Source organism: Rhinolophus ferrumequinum, chromosome 16, assembly GCF_004115265.2.
Source record: "Rhinolophus ferrumequinum isolate MPI-CBG mRhiFer1 chromosome 16, mRhiFer1_v1.p, whole genome shotgun sequence".
Lineage (NCBI taxonomy): Eukaryota > Metazoa > Chordata > Mammalia > Chiroptera > Rhinolophidae > Rhinolophus > Rhinolophus ferrumequinum.
This window is the reverse complement of record NC_046299.1, coordinates 30946723-30964674: the sequence shown is the minus strand read 5'-3', so window position 1 is coordinate 30964674 and position 17952 is coordinate 30946723. Positions and strand designations below refer to the sequence as shown.

The 17952-nt window shown below is 39.7% G+C and overlaps 1 protein-coding gene across 1 annotated transcript in view; it reads right to left on the bottom strand.

The window, feature by feature from the left end:
* The window catches only part of HTR7 (5-hydroxytryptamine receptor 7), a 72660-nt gene extending 54708 nt beyond the window's left edge, over positions 1-17952 (bottom strand). The window contains exon 1 of the mRNA XM_033129762.1: positions 17283-17952. Coding sequence (XP_032985653.1) covers positions 17283-17827 — 545 coding nt within the window. The 5' untranslated portion in view covers positions 17828-17952. The remainder of the gene's footprint in view (positions 1-17282) is intronic.

Sequence of the window (17952 nt, the reverse complement as noted above, 5' to 3'; positions counted from 1 at the left end):
GAGTTATCTCTTCAGAATCATAACTACAAGCGAGTGTTACAGATACTGGGAGAAGATCCCAAGCATATGAACTAGGACAGCACACGAGCAAACTGTTAACAGAGGCCCCAGAGGACGACAGTCCTGCCATGTCTGTCGATTCAAAGGACTGGTGTAACACCAGGAAAGGCAATAATCTTTATAACTTACCAAAAAAGCACTTTTGCATATATATTTTTATTTTTTATTTAACCACCAAAATACTCCATGCAAAAGGTATTATCAACCTAACTTTATAGTGTGGAAATTGGGGCTCCAAAAAAGTGAAATGATGTCTTACAGCTGTTAACCTAAAAATAAAAGGCCAAAGTATAAGAGGCAACAAGCATTTATTTGAGATCCAAAAGAATAGCTATTCTGGAAGCACTGACTCAGGCAGAAATTCAAATAGTGTTCTGATTAGGAGGTGAAGGCAGGGACTATTTATGAGAAAGGGAAGGGGGATAATTACACGAATAGAAGGAGCGGAGGAGAAAGGAAGAAGTTATAGGACCCAAAAGAAAGGAGTCCTGTATGCAGCAAGGGCCACCTTGAGAAGAGCAGTGACTTCCAGTCAAGGGGCACAGTCAGGGAAAGGTGACCCTACAGGAAGTTTATCTATAGAAAATAGCAAAGTCCCCCAAGTTTTTTAAAAATAGGGTTATGTGGTCATAAAAAGACAGCAGCCAAAAGAAAGCCTTTTGAGAAGAATCCAAGTTTCCTTTTTCTAAATTATAGTTTTCAAATGGAATTATGTGATGATTGATTTTTATTTTATTTAAATTTGATTTTATTTTCAATGTGTAAGGTTCCTGGTTTCGAAATGAACAATTTTTCCACTGAAAGCTATTAATTTCACCTTGCCTATGGTGATAACTCTTCAAACAAATTCATTTCATGTGTAGAGTCAGTAAAAACCCGATGGGTGGTTGGCATTTTGGGGAACCCTAGAACGTCATGTGAAGCAGTCCTTCAGAGTCAGAATGAAGAAAAAGGAAAGAACTCAGGTAAAAGTCATTAACAACTCTGCAAGAAATTTTGGATAAATAAATGCCCCGTGAAGGACTAAACATACCCTCTGTCAGTCAGACCCTGTGCTACATGCTGACATTTCACTGAATCTTCCCAACAGTCTCATGCAGTAGGTTTTATTATCCCCATTTTACAAATGAGGAAAGGCTTAGAGTTTAACCTGGTTAGCCAGGGTCAGTACCTAGAATCAAACCGGGGTATGTCCGATTTCAGAGCTCGCGTCTTAACTCTTATGTTTCACAGAGAAAGGAATAGAAAATACGGTCTATTCCTGATAGATCATGTATCTTCTTCTAAAGATGGAGATCAAATAATATCTGGACACTTGAGGTTCAGCTAGGGGCATGATATCAGCACCTTGAAATATTCTATATAGTGATACATAGGACAGGGTCTATGTTGGTCCATATCCATTCTCAATTGCCCAGAAGTTCCAGTTGTGGCATGCCAGAGGTCAAGTGAGGTCAAGGTTCCCCCCAAATTACCAGCCAAACAGAATCCGAGAATGTTAAAACTGGACGGGACCTGCACATCTCCAGTTCACATCTGCTGGTCTACTCTCTATTCTTCCCCACTCTGTTCTCTTCCCTGGGAAACTGATATGCTGCTCTCTGGCTTCTGGTTGGGTTCAGTCAATGGCACATCCAGGGAAGGATATCAAAGGGAGATCCTACCCTTCCGAAGTTTATCAGACTCACTCATTCATCCAGGAATATTTTTGCATCCTAACTAGTGTACAGGAGCCTGTACATGGTGAATCAGACATGGTGTCAGCCTAAAGTGCTTCTACTCCAGGAAAATATTAATTCATCCATCCATTCAACTAATATGATTAAGTACCTACTGTGTGCCAGGAACTTTGTAAGTGCTAGGAAGTCGAAGTGAAAAATGAAGTCAAAGTTCCTGCCCATTCTAATGGAATTTAAGACATGCACATAAATAATTATCATTAGGATACAATGCAGCAGATAATAGGGCTAGAATCTAGGTTTCCTGACTCCCAGGTGAGCAGCTATCAGCAAAACTTTTTGAAAGCTGTTTCTAGTCACTGTCTCTGCTTCTTTCCTCTAGCTTTTGTTTGCTTTTTGGTTTTTTATATAGTTTTATTTTTCAATCACAGTTGACATACAATATTATTTTCGTTTCAGGTATACAAATAGTGATTAAGCATTTGTGTAATTTATGAAGTGATCACCCCCGATTAAGTCTAGTACCGCTCTGGCACTGTACATAGTTATTAAAATATTATTGACTATATTCTCTATGCTGTACTTTACATCCCATGACTTTTTATAACTGGCTATTTGCACATCTTAACCCCCTCCCCTTTTTCACCTAGTCCCCCAAACCACCTCCCATCTGTCAACCACCAAAATGTTCTCCTTATCTACAAGTTGCTATTTTGTTTGTTTGTTTGTTTTAGATTCCACATATACGTGAAATCATATGGTATTTGTCTATTTGTCTTTCGCTGACCTATTTCACTTAGCATAATCCCCTCTAGGTCCATTCTCTCATTCTCTCATCACCTCACTCCACCTGGGCTTCTATTCCACTGTTTCACTGAAAGTGCTCTTCTCAAGATCACCTGTGACTTTAAGGTCATCAAGTTGATTGGTCATTTTTCTAGCCTTATCTTACAAAGCATTTAACATAGTTGATATTTTATCTTTGTCAAAGCACATTTCTCTTGAATGCAAATCAAAACTACAATGAGATACCACCTCGCACCTGTTAGAATGGCTATTATCAACAAAAAATAACAAGTGTTGGAGAGGCAGTGGAAAACAGAAACCCTCATACACTGCTGAAGGGAATGTAAATTGGTGCAGCCACTAAGGATAACAGTACAGAGGCTCCTCAAAAAATTAAGAATAGAGTTAGCATATGACCCAGTAATCCCTCTTCTGGGTATCTACCCCCAAAATTTGAAAATATTTACTCATAAAGATATATGTACCACTGTGTTCACTGAAACATTCATTACTGACGGTGGTCAAGACATAGAAACATCCTTTGACAGATAATTGGATAAAGAAGATGTGGTACATATACACAATGGAATACTACTCCGCCATAAGGAAAGATGAAATACTGCCATTTGTGACAACATGGACGGTTATTGAGAATATTATGCTAAGCAAAATAAGTCAGATGGAAAAAGTCAAGAACCATATGATTTCATTTACATGTGGATGATAAAACTGAAAGTAACAAACGAACAAACAAGAGAAACAAACAAAAACTCATAGATACAGACACTAGTAGGGTGGTTACCAGAGGAAAGGGGATGGGAGGAAGTAGAAGAAGGTAAAGGGGGTCAAATATATGGCGACAGAAGGAGACTTGACTTTGGGTGGTGAACACTGTGCAATATATAGATGATGTATTAGAGAATTGTACACTTGAAATCTATATAATTTTATTATCCAATATTACCCCAACAAATTTAATAAAATTAAAAAAAAAAAAAACCACATTTCCCTTAATCTCCATGACACTGTACTCTCCAGGTGTTCCTCATATTTCACTGACCATCCCGTTTTAAATTTTCCTGGTCTAGCTCATCCTTTCTCTTGACTTCTAAATATTTTGTCTCCCTTAGGCTTGGCACCAGATCCCTTTCCCTATGTCTTATCTGTCACCTTATGACTTTAAATAGTATTTGCAATGACACTCAAATTTGTATCTCTAGTCCTGACTTCTCGCTGGAATTCTAGACTCTTACTTCCAAATGTCTACTGATATCAAATGTACCACTCAAATGTGAACTCATTTTACCAGCAGTTCCATTGCTCCCCAGTTCAGTAAACAGCATCACCATCTACTAAGTTGCTTGAGCCAATGCACAAGAGTCATCCTTTATTCTTTTCTGTCCCTTACTTCCCACATCCAATTGATCAGTTAGTCTTGCCAATGCACCTCAAAGACCTATCTTAAATCCTTCTACTTTTCTCCATCTTCACTACTCCCAATTATCTCTTACCTTGACCACTGTAGAAGCTTTTTAATTGGTCTCCCAGCTTTCACTCTCACCCCTTTCCATTTCATTCTCCACCAAGTAACCACATGAACCATAAATCAGATCATGTCACTCTAAACTTCAAACTCTCCAATGGCTCCACTGCACTTAGAATAAAATCCACTCTTTACCTGGCCTAAATTCCAATATGATTTGTGACCACTCTATTGGAGTAGAAGGAAATGATCCCTCTCTACTCCAATCATTCTGGCCCAGGTCCTTTGCACAAACTGCTGCCTTCTCCTGGAATGTTCTTCCTCCTGATCTTCATAGAGCCAGCCCATCATTTCATTTACATTTCAATGTATATGTCATCCACTCAGAAAGACATTCCATGGTCACCCACTCTAACTCCATTTTAATTCTCCTTGTGGCACTTATTATAATGAATTAGTGTGCGTGTGTATGTGTGTTTTAACTTATCTGTTTCTTGCCTATTTCTTCTTACTAGAATATAAGATTCAAGAAAGCAAAGACTTAATTTGCCTTGTTTTGGATATGAAAGTATAACCAATAAAGATTAAATAATCAATAAATGTTGAAGAAGTGAATAGACGAATCCCTATGACTCCCATAAGAAGAAAAGGCAATTCTGATATGTTAAAAAGTTGCTAATAAAGGACTATGACCTTTGTAACCCAGAAAGGAAGCCAGAGTGGTAGGGGCCTACAGTATCCAGAAAACGATCAAATATGAAACTGCAATGCAATCTAGTCATCAAAATGGAAGAACTTTCAAAGACATTTATTGAGTTTATCAGAGACTTTTTCAAACCAAACATACAGAATATACATTTCCCTAAAATATTCAGGCAGCTAAACCAGATTTATTACAGATGGGTTGGAGCACGCCGTTTAAGTCTCCCTATGTTTAACCATAAATACTGATAGGCCCTTTTAGGTGGGTGGTTCTGCCTGACGTTCCAGATGTTCCAGAAAGAACCACTTGGAAGGAAGAAAGCTGTCCAGCTTTAAAAGAGTGGAAAGTACCAGAAACATATGAGTACAATGCGTATAATTGGAATCAGAACAGAAGCCATGGTAAAAGTGAGGATACAGACTGGCTAAGTGGGCCAAAATAAAGCTCCCCAAAGAGATGCACTAGAGATGTGCCCGCAGAGGCCCACCGCGGCTCAGCCCCAGAGACTGACAGCCTGTAGTTCAACATACAACATCAGAAGAGTGAGCACTTAGGAGGCATCATTTCACAGCAGTCCTTAACAAGAATTCTCCGAGAAAGGCTGCTCAAAAACAGACCACGGAGTACCTGGGTTTTTATTGATGGAAGTGCTCAAACAACCCAACTGTTTGCAGCCAGAAGCTAAATGACTCATAAACGCCTTCAAGAAAGGTCACATCACACAGAGATTGACTGCAAAGCAATATGTATAACCTAACTTTTTAAAGATCCAAATTTTCTGATATATGAATAAAACAATCTTAATTTATGATCAGCAAGATAACCTCTTGAAGACGGGGCTGTGTCTTTATTCACCTTTGTGTCCCCACAGTGCTTATATGCCTAGAAGAAAAATAACAAGCTTGCTTATTAAATAAATCTCACCATCATCTCCTCTAGCTTGCTCCATACATACAACCTCTCTCTCTCTCTCTCTCTCTCTCTCTCTCTCTCTCTCTCTCTCTCTCTCTCTCTCACTCACACACACACACACACACACACACACACACACACACACACACAGCTTCTCTGTTAGGGCCCGATGCTCAGATCCTATCTTAAACCTGTGAAGGAGTGGATCTTGATATTCTATAATGACCTCACCTTAACCCTAACCCAAAAGCTAATAGACTGGAGTGAGGGAATGCCCCGGATGAACACTGGGATGAGTGCTAGGAGGAAAAATGCAGGGAGTTATAGAACTGTTTAAGATAGTCTGCGGATTCTAGTAATACTTCCAGAAGACAATAACATCTAATCAAGGATCTATCTGAATAGTGACAAAAATTAACCAGCCAAGGAGGTGGAAAAGTGTGCTGGGGAGTGGAGGATTGAGGGAATAAAAAGACTTGTGAAGGCCCTGAACATCAAAATGTCAAGAAACTGAAAGAAGACCAGAGTTGCCAAAAAATTGGGGAGGACAGTGGGAGGGCGAAAGATATTTGGTAGATTGAGAGATAAACAGATCACAGAATTGAACTGAATTGAATTGAACGGGATCTTAGGCAGAAGTCGGCAAACTCCAGCAGGTCAAATCTGGCCCCTGCCTGTTTTTCTACAGCCCTCCAGCTAAGAATGGTTTTTATATTTTAAAATAGTTGAAAAACATTGAAAAGAAGAATATTTAATGATGTATGAAAATTATATGAAATTCAAATTTCAGTATTCACAAATAAAGTTTTGTTAGAACACAGTGATGCCCATATATTTACATATTGTCTATGAGCTTTTTTGCTACAATGGCAGAGCTGAGTAGTTGCAACAGATATCACAGACCACACAAGCCTAAAACATTTACTATCTAGCCCTTTACAGACGAAAGTTCACCAACCCCTGATCTAATAAAATAGGGATGGTCAGATTATACAAACTTTCAGAACAATCAAAGATATAGGATCTTATCCCAAGAGCAGGGGAACTTATTAACCCATTGAAGAGTTTGAAGCAGGAGAACAGCATAATCCAATAGTGCCCAAACCTGTCTATACATTGGACTAACCCAGGGAACATCCAAAATATGGATGCCTGAGTCCCACCCCGAGACAGTGCATTAGTTGGGTTTGCATATGGCCTGGGTATGGGCTTTGGTATTTTGTTTTTAAGATTTCTAGGTGATTCTAATATGCAGGTAAGTTTGGGAACCATGGATAAATCCACATTTTCATTTTTTAAAGATCACCCTAACTCAGGGGTTCTCCCTCTGACTACACATTAGAATCACCCAGAGGATATTTTCAAACATGCTGAGAGGCCCACCCAAACCAATTAAATCAGGATCTCTGAATGTGTAGTTCAAGCATTGGTCTTTTTTTTAATTGCCCAGGTGATTCTAACGTGCAATGAGGGTTACATACCATGTTTCCCCGAAAATAAGACCTAGCCAGACAATCAGCTCTAATGCGTCTTTTGGAGCAAAAATTAATACAAGACCCGGCCTTATTTCACTATAAGACCAGGTATAATATAATATAATATAATATAATATAATATAATATAATACTGTGTCTTATATTAATTTTGCTCCAAAAACACATTAGAGCTGACTGCCCAGCTAGCCAGATCTTATTTTGGGGGAAACAGGGTACTCTGCATTAACAAGGGGCAAGGGTAGATACAGGGATACCCCTGGGAGGCTATTCTCAATGGTCCAAATGCAAGATGATAGGGGCACAGGTTGAGCTGCTGGCGCCGGAACGGGGAAAGAAGGAAGTGGAGGGACAAGGAGCAGGACTTGGTGATGATCTGATGAGAGCACGAGGCTGGTGAAAAGTCTCAAAGATGATATCGAAATGACTAGTAAAGCCACTGTGTGCAGACTGATGCCATTTATTGGGATGGGAACCTTGAAAAAGGAACAAGTTTGTGGGGGACGGTAAGTGCATTAGTCCTCTTCTGACGTATTGTTTAAAAAGAGGGTACCTATGACGGAGTCAGTCAGATTAAGGCTAGGAGGGAGGCTGGAGTCAAACTACACAGGGCCTGGAATGTCGTATCCTAACACTCTTCTCCTCATGTAGTGGACAATAGCTACAATGATGTAGGAAGGACACACATGGCTTTTGATTCAGACGCTGTTCCTGCCACATAGAGTGTGTGTTTCCTCAGTTTCCTCATCTACAGAATGAGATTAAAAATAGTCACACTCTGTCTTGTTCACCTTTGGCTAGAAGAGACACTCAATGACAGACACTCAATGAACAACCTTAGAAGGGTGTTATGAAGATTAAATTAGGTATCAAGTGTAAAGTCTCTAGGAATTCATATAGCATAACAAGCCCTCAAAAATGATAGTTGTTATTCCTGAAAGGTTTCCAAAGGAGAATGACACAGTGACAACCTCACGATGATGAATTTGGAAATGCATGTGGACATAAGTGGAAGGGATGAGCGGGTGGGGTAAGAAACTGGTCCTGAGGTTTAGCAGTTGGGACTGAGTTCAGCTGCATGCGATAGACAACATAGTGGTATCTGTTCGTTATAGTAAGAAGTCAGGGTTCCAGTGCTCCTTGTGGCGTACACAATACCCCGTATTCAGGCTACCCTTCCAGCGCACTGGTCCTCCTTCCTAAGTGTGGCCTTGGTTGTCCATTTTGAGCAAGACGATGGCCAGAGTTCTAGCCACCATACTTACATTCCAGGCAACAAGATGGAGGACAGGACCAAAAATAAATGAGGACGAGGTCACATTCCAACTATCCTGAAGGAAATTTCCAAGACACCGAAACACATTACTTGGGTCAAAATTTAGTAGCATGGCCACCCCTACCTGCAGGGAAGGCTAGGAAATGTAGTCTTTATTCTGGGCAGCCATTTGCCAAGGTAAAAACAAGAATTCCCGTAACTAAGGAGGAAAGGGAGAATGGGGGTTGGGATGGGCAACCAGCAGCATCTGCCCCAAGAGGTGAAGACTGATGGACTTGGGCTTTTCCTCTGCTATTCCCTCACTTGGAATGCCTCCCTGCTCCCTATCTATAATTCCACTCACAGAGTGACTCACGGCCTCCACGCTCTTGGCATCTGCTACTCCCCTTGCATGGAAATTCTCAGAGCTTTTTATCACCTAATTCTACACTACTTTTAAGACCTAAGTCAGGATTTATCTCCTATGTTATAACCCATGTCTAAACTTTTACTATTTTCCTTAAATATACACACATACTCATAAATACATAGCACTGGTTCCACCCATACAAGCTGTGTGTCCTTGGACAAGTCACTTCCCTGCTCCTGTTCCTCCTACATTAAGTAGGGATAATAATACCCACCTCACAATGTTGTAGGGAAGATCAAAAAAGATTTCTATACCTGCGAAGTGGTCTGTGAACAATAAAGCACTAAACATCTATTAGCTGCCAGTTTTTCTACCCTGAGGTGTTACTTCCTGTTAATGAACATAAGAAGAAGCAAAAGTAGTTTGTGGGAAGTGTTACCTCATGAGAGGACACAGCAGGCCTGTTTTGTCTCCCTCACTCTCACCTTCCCATCGCAAAGCTAGAAAAGGATTCTATCAACTCTTAAAGTGTACCTACAAGCTGAAAATTAATTGTAGAGATGAATAAGGATGACTTCCTTCAAAGAGAAAGGCGATCGGAGAATCCAGAATGCACCCTGCACTGCTGATCGCAGCAGAACTAAAGCCAAAAGCAGAATTCAGATCATCGAAGCAAATGAGTCATAGTACCTGGCCAGGAAGCAAGGCTTCAGCCACACCAGTCAGAACTAAACATTACAGCTCTTGCAAATAAGCCAGACGAGTTCCTGTAACCATAAAGACCTAAAGATGACCCTGTCTACACACATGAAGCTAAAAACTAACGGTTGCTGATAGCATTAAAACATTAACTGCATCTGCTCAGACTAATCATACATGTAATGTACATCCAAATACACCTCACAAGATGCCCTTTTATTATAAAATACTACGTAGGAAAGTGTCTAAAGTACGCATGGATACTTCAATAGTCATTTAAAAAGTGAACACTGCTGCAACTACCACTACAGTCACGAGAGGAAACATTACAACAGAAGCACAGCTCTCTGATCACAACCCCCTCCTGCCCACCTAGAAGAAAGTACCAGTCTCGTTTTCGTGATATGTGTTTCCTTTTCTTTACAATATTTTCACTTATGTATGTCTCTAAACAGTGTTGTCTATTTCAATTTTTCTTTATGAATAGAATCACATTATACGTATTCTTTTGTACTCTGCTTCATCCTGCTCAGCATTATGTTTGTGATCCGAAGTATTTATGAGTGAAATGCCATGACCTCTGCAATTTGACTTAAAACATTGCAAAGATGGAGGAGTTGCAAAGTATATGTTGACTAGATTGGCCATAAATTAATCACTGTTGATGCTACGTTACAGATACATTAGCTCTTTGTACTATATTCTTGACTTTAAAATATTTTTCAAAATTTTTACAATAAAAAATTGTTTAAATTACTTTGTCAGATTCATTTTAGCGACAGTTTGTTCATTTTAATTGCTTTATGGTAACAGTTCTCTAAATCAGGTCTTCAAACCAGGAGCATCAGAATCCTCCGGAGACTTTTTTGAAATGCAGATTATTGGGCTCCACCCCAGATTCACTAAATGAGAAACTCCTGGGGTGGGGCCTAATAATATGTGTTGTAATAAACTCCCCAGAGAGTTGTGATGCATGCTCAAGTTTGATAACCACTACTGAGTAGTGTTCTACTGTGGGAATGCACAACATATTTATCCATCCTACTCCTGATACACATATGTACTATCTCAAGTTTGGGGATTTCAAGTTTCTGGATATTATAAATATTCTTGTATAAGACTTTTGGTGACAAGAGTCTCTTTTATATACCTAGTGGTAAAATAATAGAATCATAAGGTGTATGTATCTTCAATATCACATGATAATGCAAGCTATTTTCAAAGGGGTTCACCAATTCACAATTCCACGAATAATGTATGAAAGCTCCCTTGGCTCTACATCCTTGCCAATACTTGGTATTTTTAAGACATTTTAATTGTTGCCATTCTAGAGGGTTAATTAAACACTTTTAAGCTTTCCAACTTGTGATCAAAAAACATGTACTAGGGTATAGAACTGACATGAAATTATAGTTTTGTAAATATATTAGTTGGTGGGTTTGCATGGAATTGGCCTGATGCAGGAAAGAATTTGGCATGATGGAGAAATTAAAAAGGTCAACACGACTATACTATGGAAAGCAAGAAGGAATATGGTACAAAACGTTGTTGAGGAGTAAGGCAGGAACAGATCAGGGAACTTGCAGGTGTGCTAAAGAGTGAATTTTATTCCAATGAAGTGAAAAGCCAAAGAAGGATTTTAAGCAGAAAATTTACACTATCCCGTTTCTATATTTGTACATATCTAAAATAGTTCAGGCACACATCCACTCCTAGCTATGATGGGGTTGCCTGTTGCTTCAGACCAATGCTTCTGATGAAAACAACTAGAAAAGCTGGAGAAAGCACAAATACACACACACACACACACACACACACACACACACACACACACCTGCTGAAAGGCATCACAGAGTTGTTGAGACAACCAGGAGTTGAGGGGACAAAATCCTGGAGAAGAGAAAGCCACAGAGAAGTGACCCAAAATTCTGTAGCCACTCTTTCCCTTGGGACATTTTCCAAAACGAGGTGAGGGGGAAGGCGCTGAGGATCCAGGTAAAGCGCCTCAGCAAAGCTTCTTAAGAGGCAAAAATACCAGAAGAAATTTTGGTATCCTCTTGAGGATAGAAAGACAAAAATTAGACACACCTGAGTGGCCAGATTCTCAGTAAGAAGGAAGGAGCGGAAAACTAAGCCCAACACTTGGCTGGTATCCCCATCAAAACATTTGCTGAATACTGGTACTGAAGCTGTACAGGGCAGGACGCTAAGAAGCCAAAAAGAAAGTTCCCACAAAGCTTTCAGTGGGAGTTCTGACAGTATCACAGTGCTGAGGAGAGAAAAATTAGAGTTCTGAACTAACCAAGGGGAGAAGTCATCCAGAACACCGAAGTTCTTAGCTGAAATCCCAAGACTGCTACACTGTGGAATGAGGCATCAGCCAGAGGCATCAGACAGACAGAGCTTATCAAAACTAAAACATACTATACAATCAGCTCAGTCCCTAATCGGATTACAATAATCAGGACCCCAATATGCCTGCCTAGCAGCTATTTTCTCTGGATGAAAATAACATTATCTACAATATTTATAATTTTTCATACAAGATGCTGAGTACACAATATTTACTAGGCATACCAAGACACAGAACCAAAACCGAGAGGTAAGGGGAAGAGCTCACACACAAAGAAACTACAATTGATTCGGATACTGGAGTTGTAGAAAAAAACTTAATTATGATTAATATACCCAAAAATATAATAACGAGGTAGAGAAATTAGGTAAAAACAAACAAACAGAGGATTTCACCAGAGAATTAGAATCAATAAAAAGGATCGAATGCAAAACAACAACAAAAAGAATCAAATGAAATTTCTAGGACTGAAATTAAGAACTCATTACATAAGGATGAACAACAGACATAGCAGAAGAGATGATTAATAAACTGCATGGCAGGTCAAAGTTTTTCAAAACTGAAGCACAGGGAAAAACGCAAAATGGAAAATAAAAGAGTGTAAGAAAAGTGCTGGAGTAAAAAGGTCTAAATTTGAAGACAGAAGAATAAAGAATGGAACAGTAAAAGTATTAAGAGATAACAGCAAACTGATTAGAGATATCAATACACAAATACAAAAATTACTAATAACTCTAGCAGGATTAATAACAACAACAACAACAACAAATAATAATAATAATCAATAATGCCAGACCTAGAGACATCATAGAAAAGTGGACAAAAACTAAAGACAAAGAGAAAATTCTAAAAGCAGCCAGAAGAAAAAAACACACATTATCTTCAAAGGAGTAATAATAATGTTGGTTAATGGCTGATTTTTCAACAGAAGTGATGGAAGCCTAAAAACAACAGAATAATGTTTTTAAGTGCTGAAAAAACATCAGATATAGAAATCCATATTCAGAGAAAATATCATTCAAAAATGATGGTAAAATTAAGACATTTCTGGGCAAGTGAAAACTAAGATTTGTCACCAACACTCACTTTTGAAAAATGTAATGAAAGTCTAAGTGAGCAGAAAAAAATGATCCTGGATAAAAGCATGGTAATGTAGGGAAACATAAAGAGCAATGGAAAAAGTAAACATGGGCATAAATAAGAAAGCATACTGATTGTTTAAAATAATAAAAATAACATCTAATAGGTTCTTACAACATGTGGATTTAAATGCATGACAACGGTAACACAAATGGTATGAGGAGGCAAATAGAATTAAAATGCAATAGATACCTTATTATCCAGCATTTTATTTACCCCAAAGAAATGAAAACATGTGCACCAAATAACTTGTATACAAATAAATGTTTATAGAATCACTATTAGTAATATCCTGAAACTGGAAACAATTCAAATGTCCATCAACAGGTGAATTGATAAATAATTTAAATGGAATACTAAGCAAAAGAATATAAATAAATAAAATACTGACAGGGTAAAAACTATGAATGTTTCACACAGACATTACATTGAGCAAAAGCAGTCAGATTTCAGAGTACATAATATACTATTCCATTTATATGAGGTTCTGACCAAGCAGGACTAATTTATGATGCTAAAAGTCAGGACAATGGTTATCTTTGGGAGTATCAGAAACTGAGAAGGCATAGGAGAGGACCTCTGGGAGGTTGGTAATGTTCAATTTCTTGATCTACATAGTTGCAGATTACACCAATGTGTTTGTTCACTTGTGAACACAGGTATGGTACAGTATACTTTTCTATACGTATTTCCCCCTCCCCAAAAAAAGTTTAAAATATATTTCAGACAGACATAAACTTATACAAAAAATAACAAGACTATCAACCACTAAGATTAAAAACAATACATTACCATTAACAATATAGTTGATATGTATACTACTTGTAGATTACACCTCCACCCACCCTACCAGAAATAACCCAACCCCTCGCGGGAATTTGGTGTTCACCATTCTTCTGCTTCATACTTTTACTACTTATACTGGGGGTGCAAAAACATGTATACACGTGATTTGTATTCATCATCTGCTATCGGTATATATTGAGAATTACAATTTTAACACAATTTTTTTCCTTTCTTAAAATGTATATACATGTTTTTGGCACCCTCTGTATAAGTTCACCTAATTAACATATATAACTGTTTTGCATGTTTTTAAACTGTATATGAAAGGTAATTTGATTTCTATTTTTAAAAGATCATCCTAAAAGGGGCACAAGGGAAATTTCTGGGATGGCAAAATATTCTATATCTTGATTGGAGTTGTGGTTACATGGGTATATACATTTGTCAAAACTCACCAAATTGTATATTTAATATCTGTGCATTCCAGGATAGGTAAATGTTATCTCACTAAAACAAAAAAAGATAAAAAACAGCTCTTTCTAGCTTATTCATAGGCAATAAAAGAGGGGTGGACAGAAGTGAAACCAGGAAGGCCAGTTAAAACACTGCAGTGGATTTAGTCAGTGTCAACCTCACCTATTTGGAGTAAGGAAATAAAGAGAGGTTGTGGGCATGGGTTTGAGCAGCTTAACTGTGAAGTAGAGCAGTGCCTAGAGGGAGAAGTGAGGCCAAAGAATGAGTTCTTAAAAATAGAAGATCAAGCTTGACCCAGCTGAGAGGAAACAACGAAGACAAAGAAGAAATGAGGGATCAAGGAAGGAAGGAACAAAGTTCTCGAGAAGGTGAAAGGGGGTGGGAGGTGTAGTGCAGGTGGTCTGGTCTTTGCTGGGACACAATGTTCTCTTGCTTTTGAAGGAAATCAAAAGGGGACAGATGCAGGAAAGACTGTTTGGTGGTGGAAAGATAAGGGAGTTCTCATCCAATGGTGCTACTTTTTCAAAGATCATGAGTCATAACCTGAAAAGGGTGGATATGGGAGTGTGGAAGCCTGTCAAGAAAAATGGCATCAACAGTATTGGAAAAGGTGGGAAAAGCACCTTGGTATGGTGGGAGTGGTTAAGAAAAATCAAAGGTTCCATTAACCAAAGTTTAAATGCCCAACAGAAATCCAAACTCTCACAATGTAATATGAACTCAAAAGCAGGATTATTATTCATCTTTGATTATGCTGCACAAAGCACAGCATAACCTGTATTAGGTACTCAAGAGGGAATGAATAAACAAATGAACGAAGATTAGTTTTTTCCATATTTTCTTAGCACATAATAGCTAAGAAATTATGGAATAAAATGGTCATATTCTACAATGGAAGTGAAGAAAAGTCTTTTCAAAAATAATTCACCTTAGATGTCAAATGCATTTTCCTTTTCCCATTTTTTAGTTCTGTGCGTTCTTGGAAGAAAAGCAATCTGTGCTTCCAATGTTATCAAGTCTTCACTTTATCTAAAAAAATGAGATGTTCATCTTCTAAAATAATGTTTAAGCAGAATTCATCAAGGGGACAAGTCTTACAGGAAATGAGACAGAATCGATATCCCTATATTCCCACAATTTGTGACATCATAAGGATATAGTTGGTGAAGAAATTAGAAGCTCTTGCCAGGGAGAATTAACCTCTTCTCTGTCTATATTCAAGATATTACTGCTGCTGCTGCTAAGTCATACATGCACACTAAGTGAAGAAAGCCGTTAGCTCATGAACAGGAATCTCAAGGTGGTCCCAGCCACACCTGAATGTGCCCAAAAGAACAGAAGTACTAGATGTCTTAGAAGACACGTTAGCACACTGTGTTGCTTATTTATCATTTATCAATTATCAAATGAAAAGAAAAAGATTATAAATGCATTACTTGCAGCATAAATGATTTGTTTTACTACACTAAGCTACATTTTAAAAAGACTCCATTCATACAAGAAGCACCGTTTGGGTTGGCTGAGCCATCAGATTTTTGCACTTATAATTCATGTTTACATTTATTATGTATAATGAGTGCATTCTCCTAGTTCCTGTTGCCACAGCCAGACTGTAAACGCATGTTTCTGTCATTCTTAACTACAGTAATTCAAAACTTCAGCTGTGAAGTTTGGAACTAATATTCTCATATATGCAGTTCATGTTCTACTATTAAAATAATACCTTGTTTGCTGTCAGAAGCTCCAAACATAATACACATAAAATGGAATGATCAACTTTTAAAAAATAATCGGTCTTTAACTAAATGCAGCTACTATGTATTTTTTCCTTGAAAACATCCCCTATCCTTTATTCATTCCCTTTATTCAGTAATTATAAACCCTGGTCAAGAAGCAAAAGAGCAGAATATGTTAAATATCAACAAACCACAAGTAGCAGTGTTTACAGGGAGGAAATGGAGGAAAATCTCAGTTTTGTGCTAGACCATCCTTTGAGGCACTGTCATTTTAAGTGTGGAGGCATCAATTATTTCTCCTATGCTGAAAGGTCTACATATTTAAAGCTTCTGTAGGTCCACAAAGAAAATAAGCAACCATTTCTCTGAATCATTAAACACAACAGGATACCAGTCCTGGGCTGGTTTTAAAATACCAGCAGAATACTGAGCGTGAATGTTAAGGTTTAATATTTCAGTTTCAAGAGAAGCAGAGTTGTTCTGTGACCAAAAGGCATTGGGACCATACTTCAAGTTGTCAATTGCACAATATTTCTAGAGCCAAAGACCAGCTCCATTGCAGAATCCTGTAATCCTGGAGTCTGAAGAAACCCTGGTGACTTCCTAGTCCAATCTGATACTCAAGACAGAAATTTTTTCCCCAGCATCCCTAACAGATGGTCAGCCTCTGTTTTCAATTACTCCAGTGGCAGAGTTCTCAAGAGAAGATTCCCAAGGGATGAATATGATGAAAGGCTAGAACCAACCCTTCACACAGGGAGTAAAGGCTCCAGTCAGTAAGACTGCAGGATGCAAACAGCGTTGCCAAACACTAAAATCAGACTTCCGAAACAATGAGATTCAGAATCTGCAATCATAGGATTGCAACGTTAAGACATGTAGACCCCCATATCTGGGTCCATCCTAGGTCTTTTCATTGGCCTAGGGAGTAGCTCTTACAATAAGGGATGCAAAGTGGTTTTCCTCCACTGATGTCTTTAAGTAATAATTGACCTTTTCGGGTTCACAGCAAGGGTTTGTCAAGCTCAGAGAGGATCAAATTCCTTCCTCCTGAAAATCAAGACAAGGGACCCCCTGGTGGACCTGCTAATGCTTGAAATAGTCTTAACTTTGGTCTTAAAATCCTCACTACAGTAAACCAGAATATTTCGGGCTCTTCTTTTAGAAGTGTATATAGGCTTTGCTGTAACTGAAGTTGGTTGGTGTAGGGTTGATGTGTGGGGGCTGTTTAAGCGCAGCCCTGCATCCCGCGAAGTCTGGTTTATCCTCCCAGGAAAGGCGAGCGCGCAGGGCTGAGCTACCAGAAAGCACATGCCCAGCCGGACCCCGGGAAGGGGCGGCCGGGACCCTTACCTGTCGATGCTGATCACGCACAGGGTCATGATCGAGGCAGTGCAACACATGACGTCCATGGCGATGAAGACGTTGCAGAAGAACTGGCCAAAGATCCACTTGCCCCCGATGAGGTCGGTGACGCTGACGAAGGGCATGACCGCCACGGCCACCGAGAGGTCGGCCAATGCCAGGGACACAATCAGGTAGTTGGAGGGCTGGCGGAGCTTCTTGACGAAGCACACCGAGATCACTACCAGGCAGTTGCCGGCGATCGTCAGCAGCGTGATGAGCGTCAGGATGGAGCCGATCACAACTTTCTCGACTCTGCCGTAGTTGATCTGCTCCCCGCAGCCGGAAGCATTGTCCGGGGGTACGTCCCAGGTGGGCACGGGGCTGGCGGTCACCTCTGGGACCCCGCGCAGCAGGTGCGGAGCCCAGGAGCCCGCGACCCGGCCGGCGCCGTCGGGGCTCAGGTCCGGCAGCCCACGCCCCACCTCTGGCAGGAGGAAAGAGCGCAGGTGTCCGTAGAGGTCCGGGCGGCCGCTGCTGTTAACGTCCATCATCGTGCCGCTGTGCGCTGCTGCCCATGGAGCCGGCGCCCCCGCCACACGTTCCGGCTGCCGGCCCAGGGGCTTCACCTCGCGGGTTCCGCTCTGCGCGGTCCAGCCATGGGGCTCACGCCGGCCGC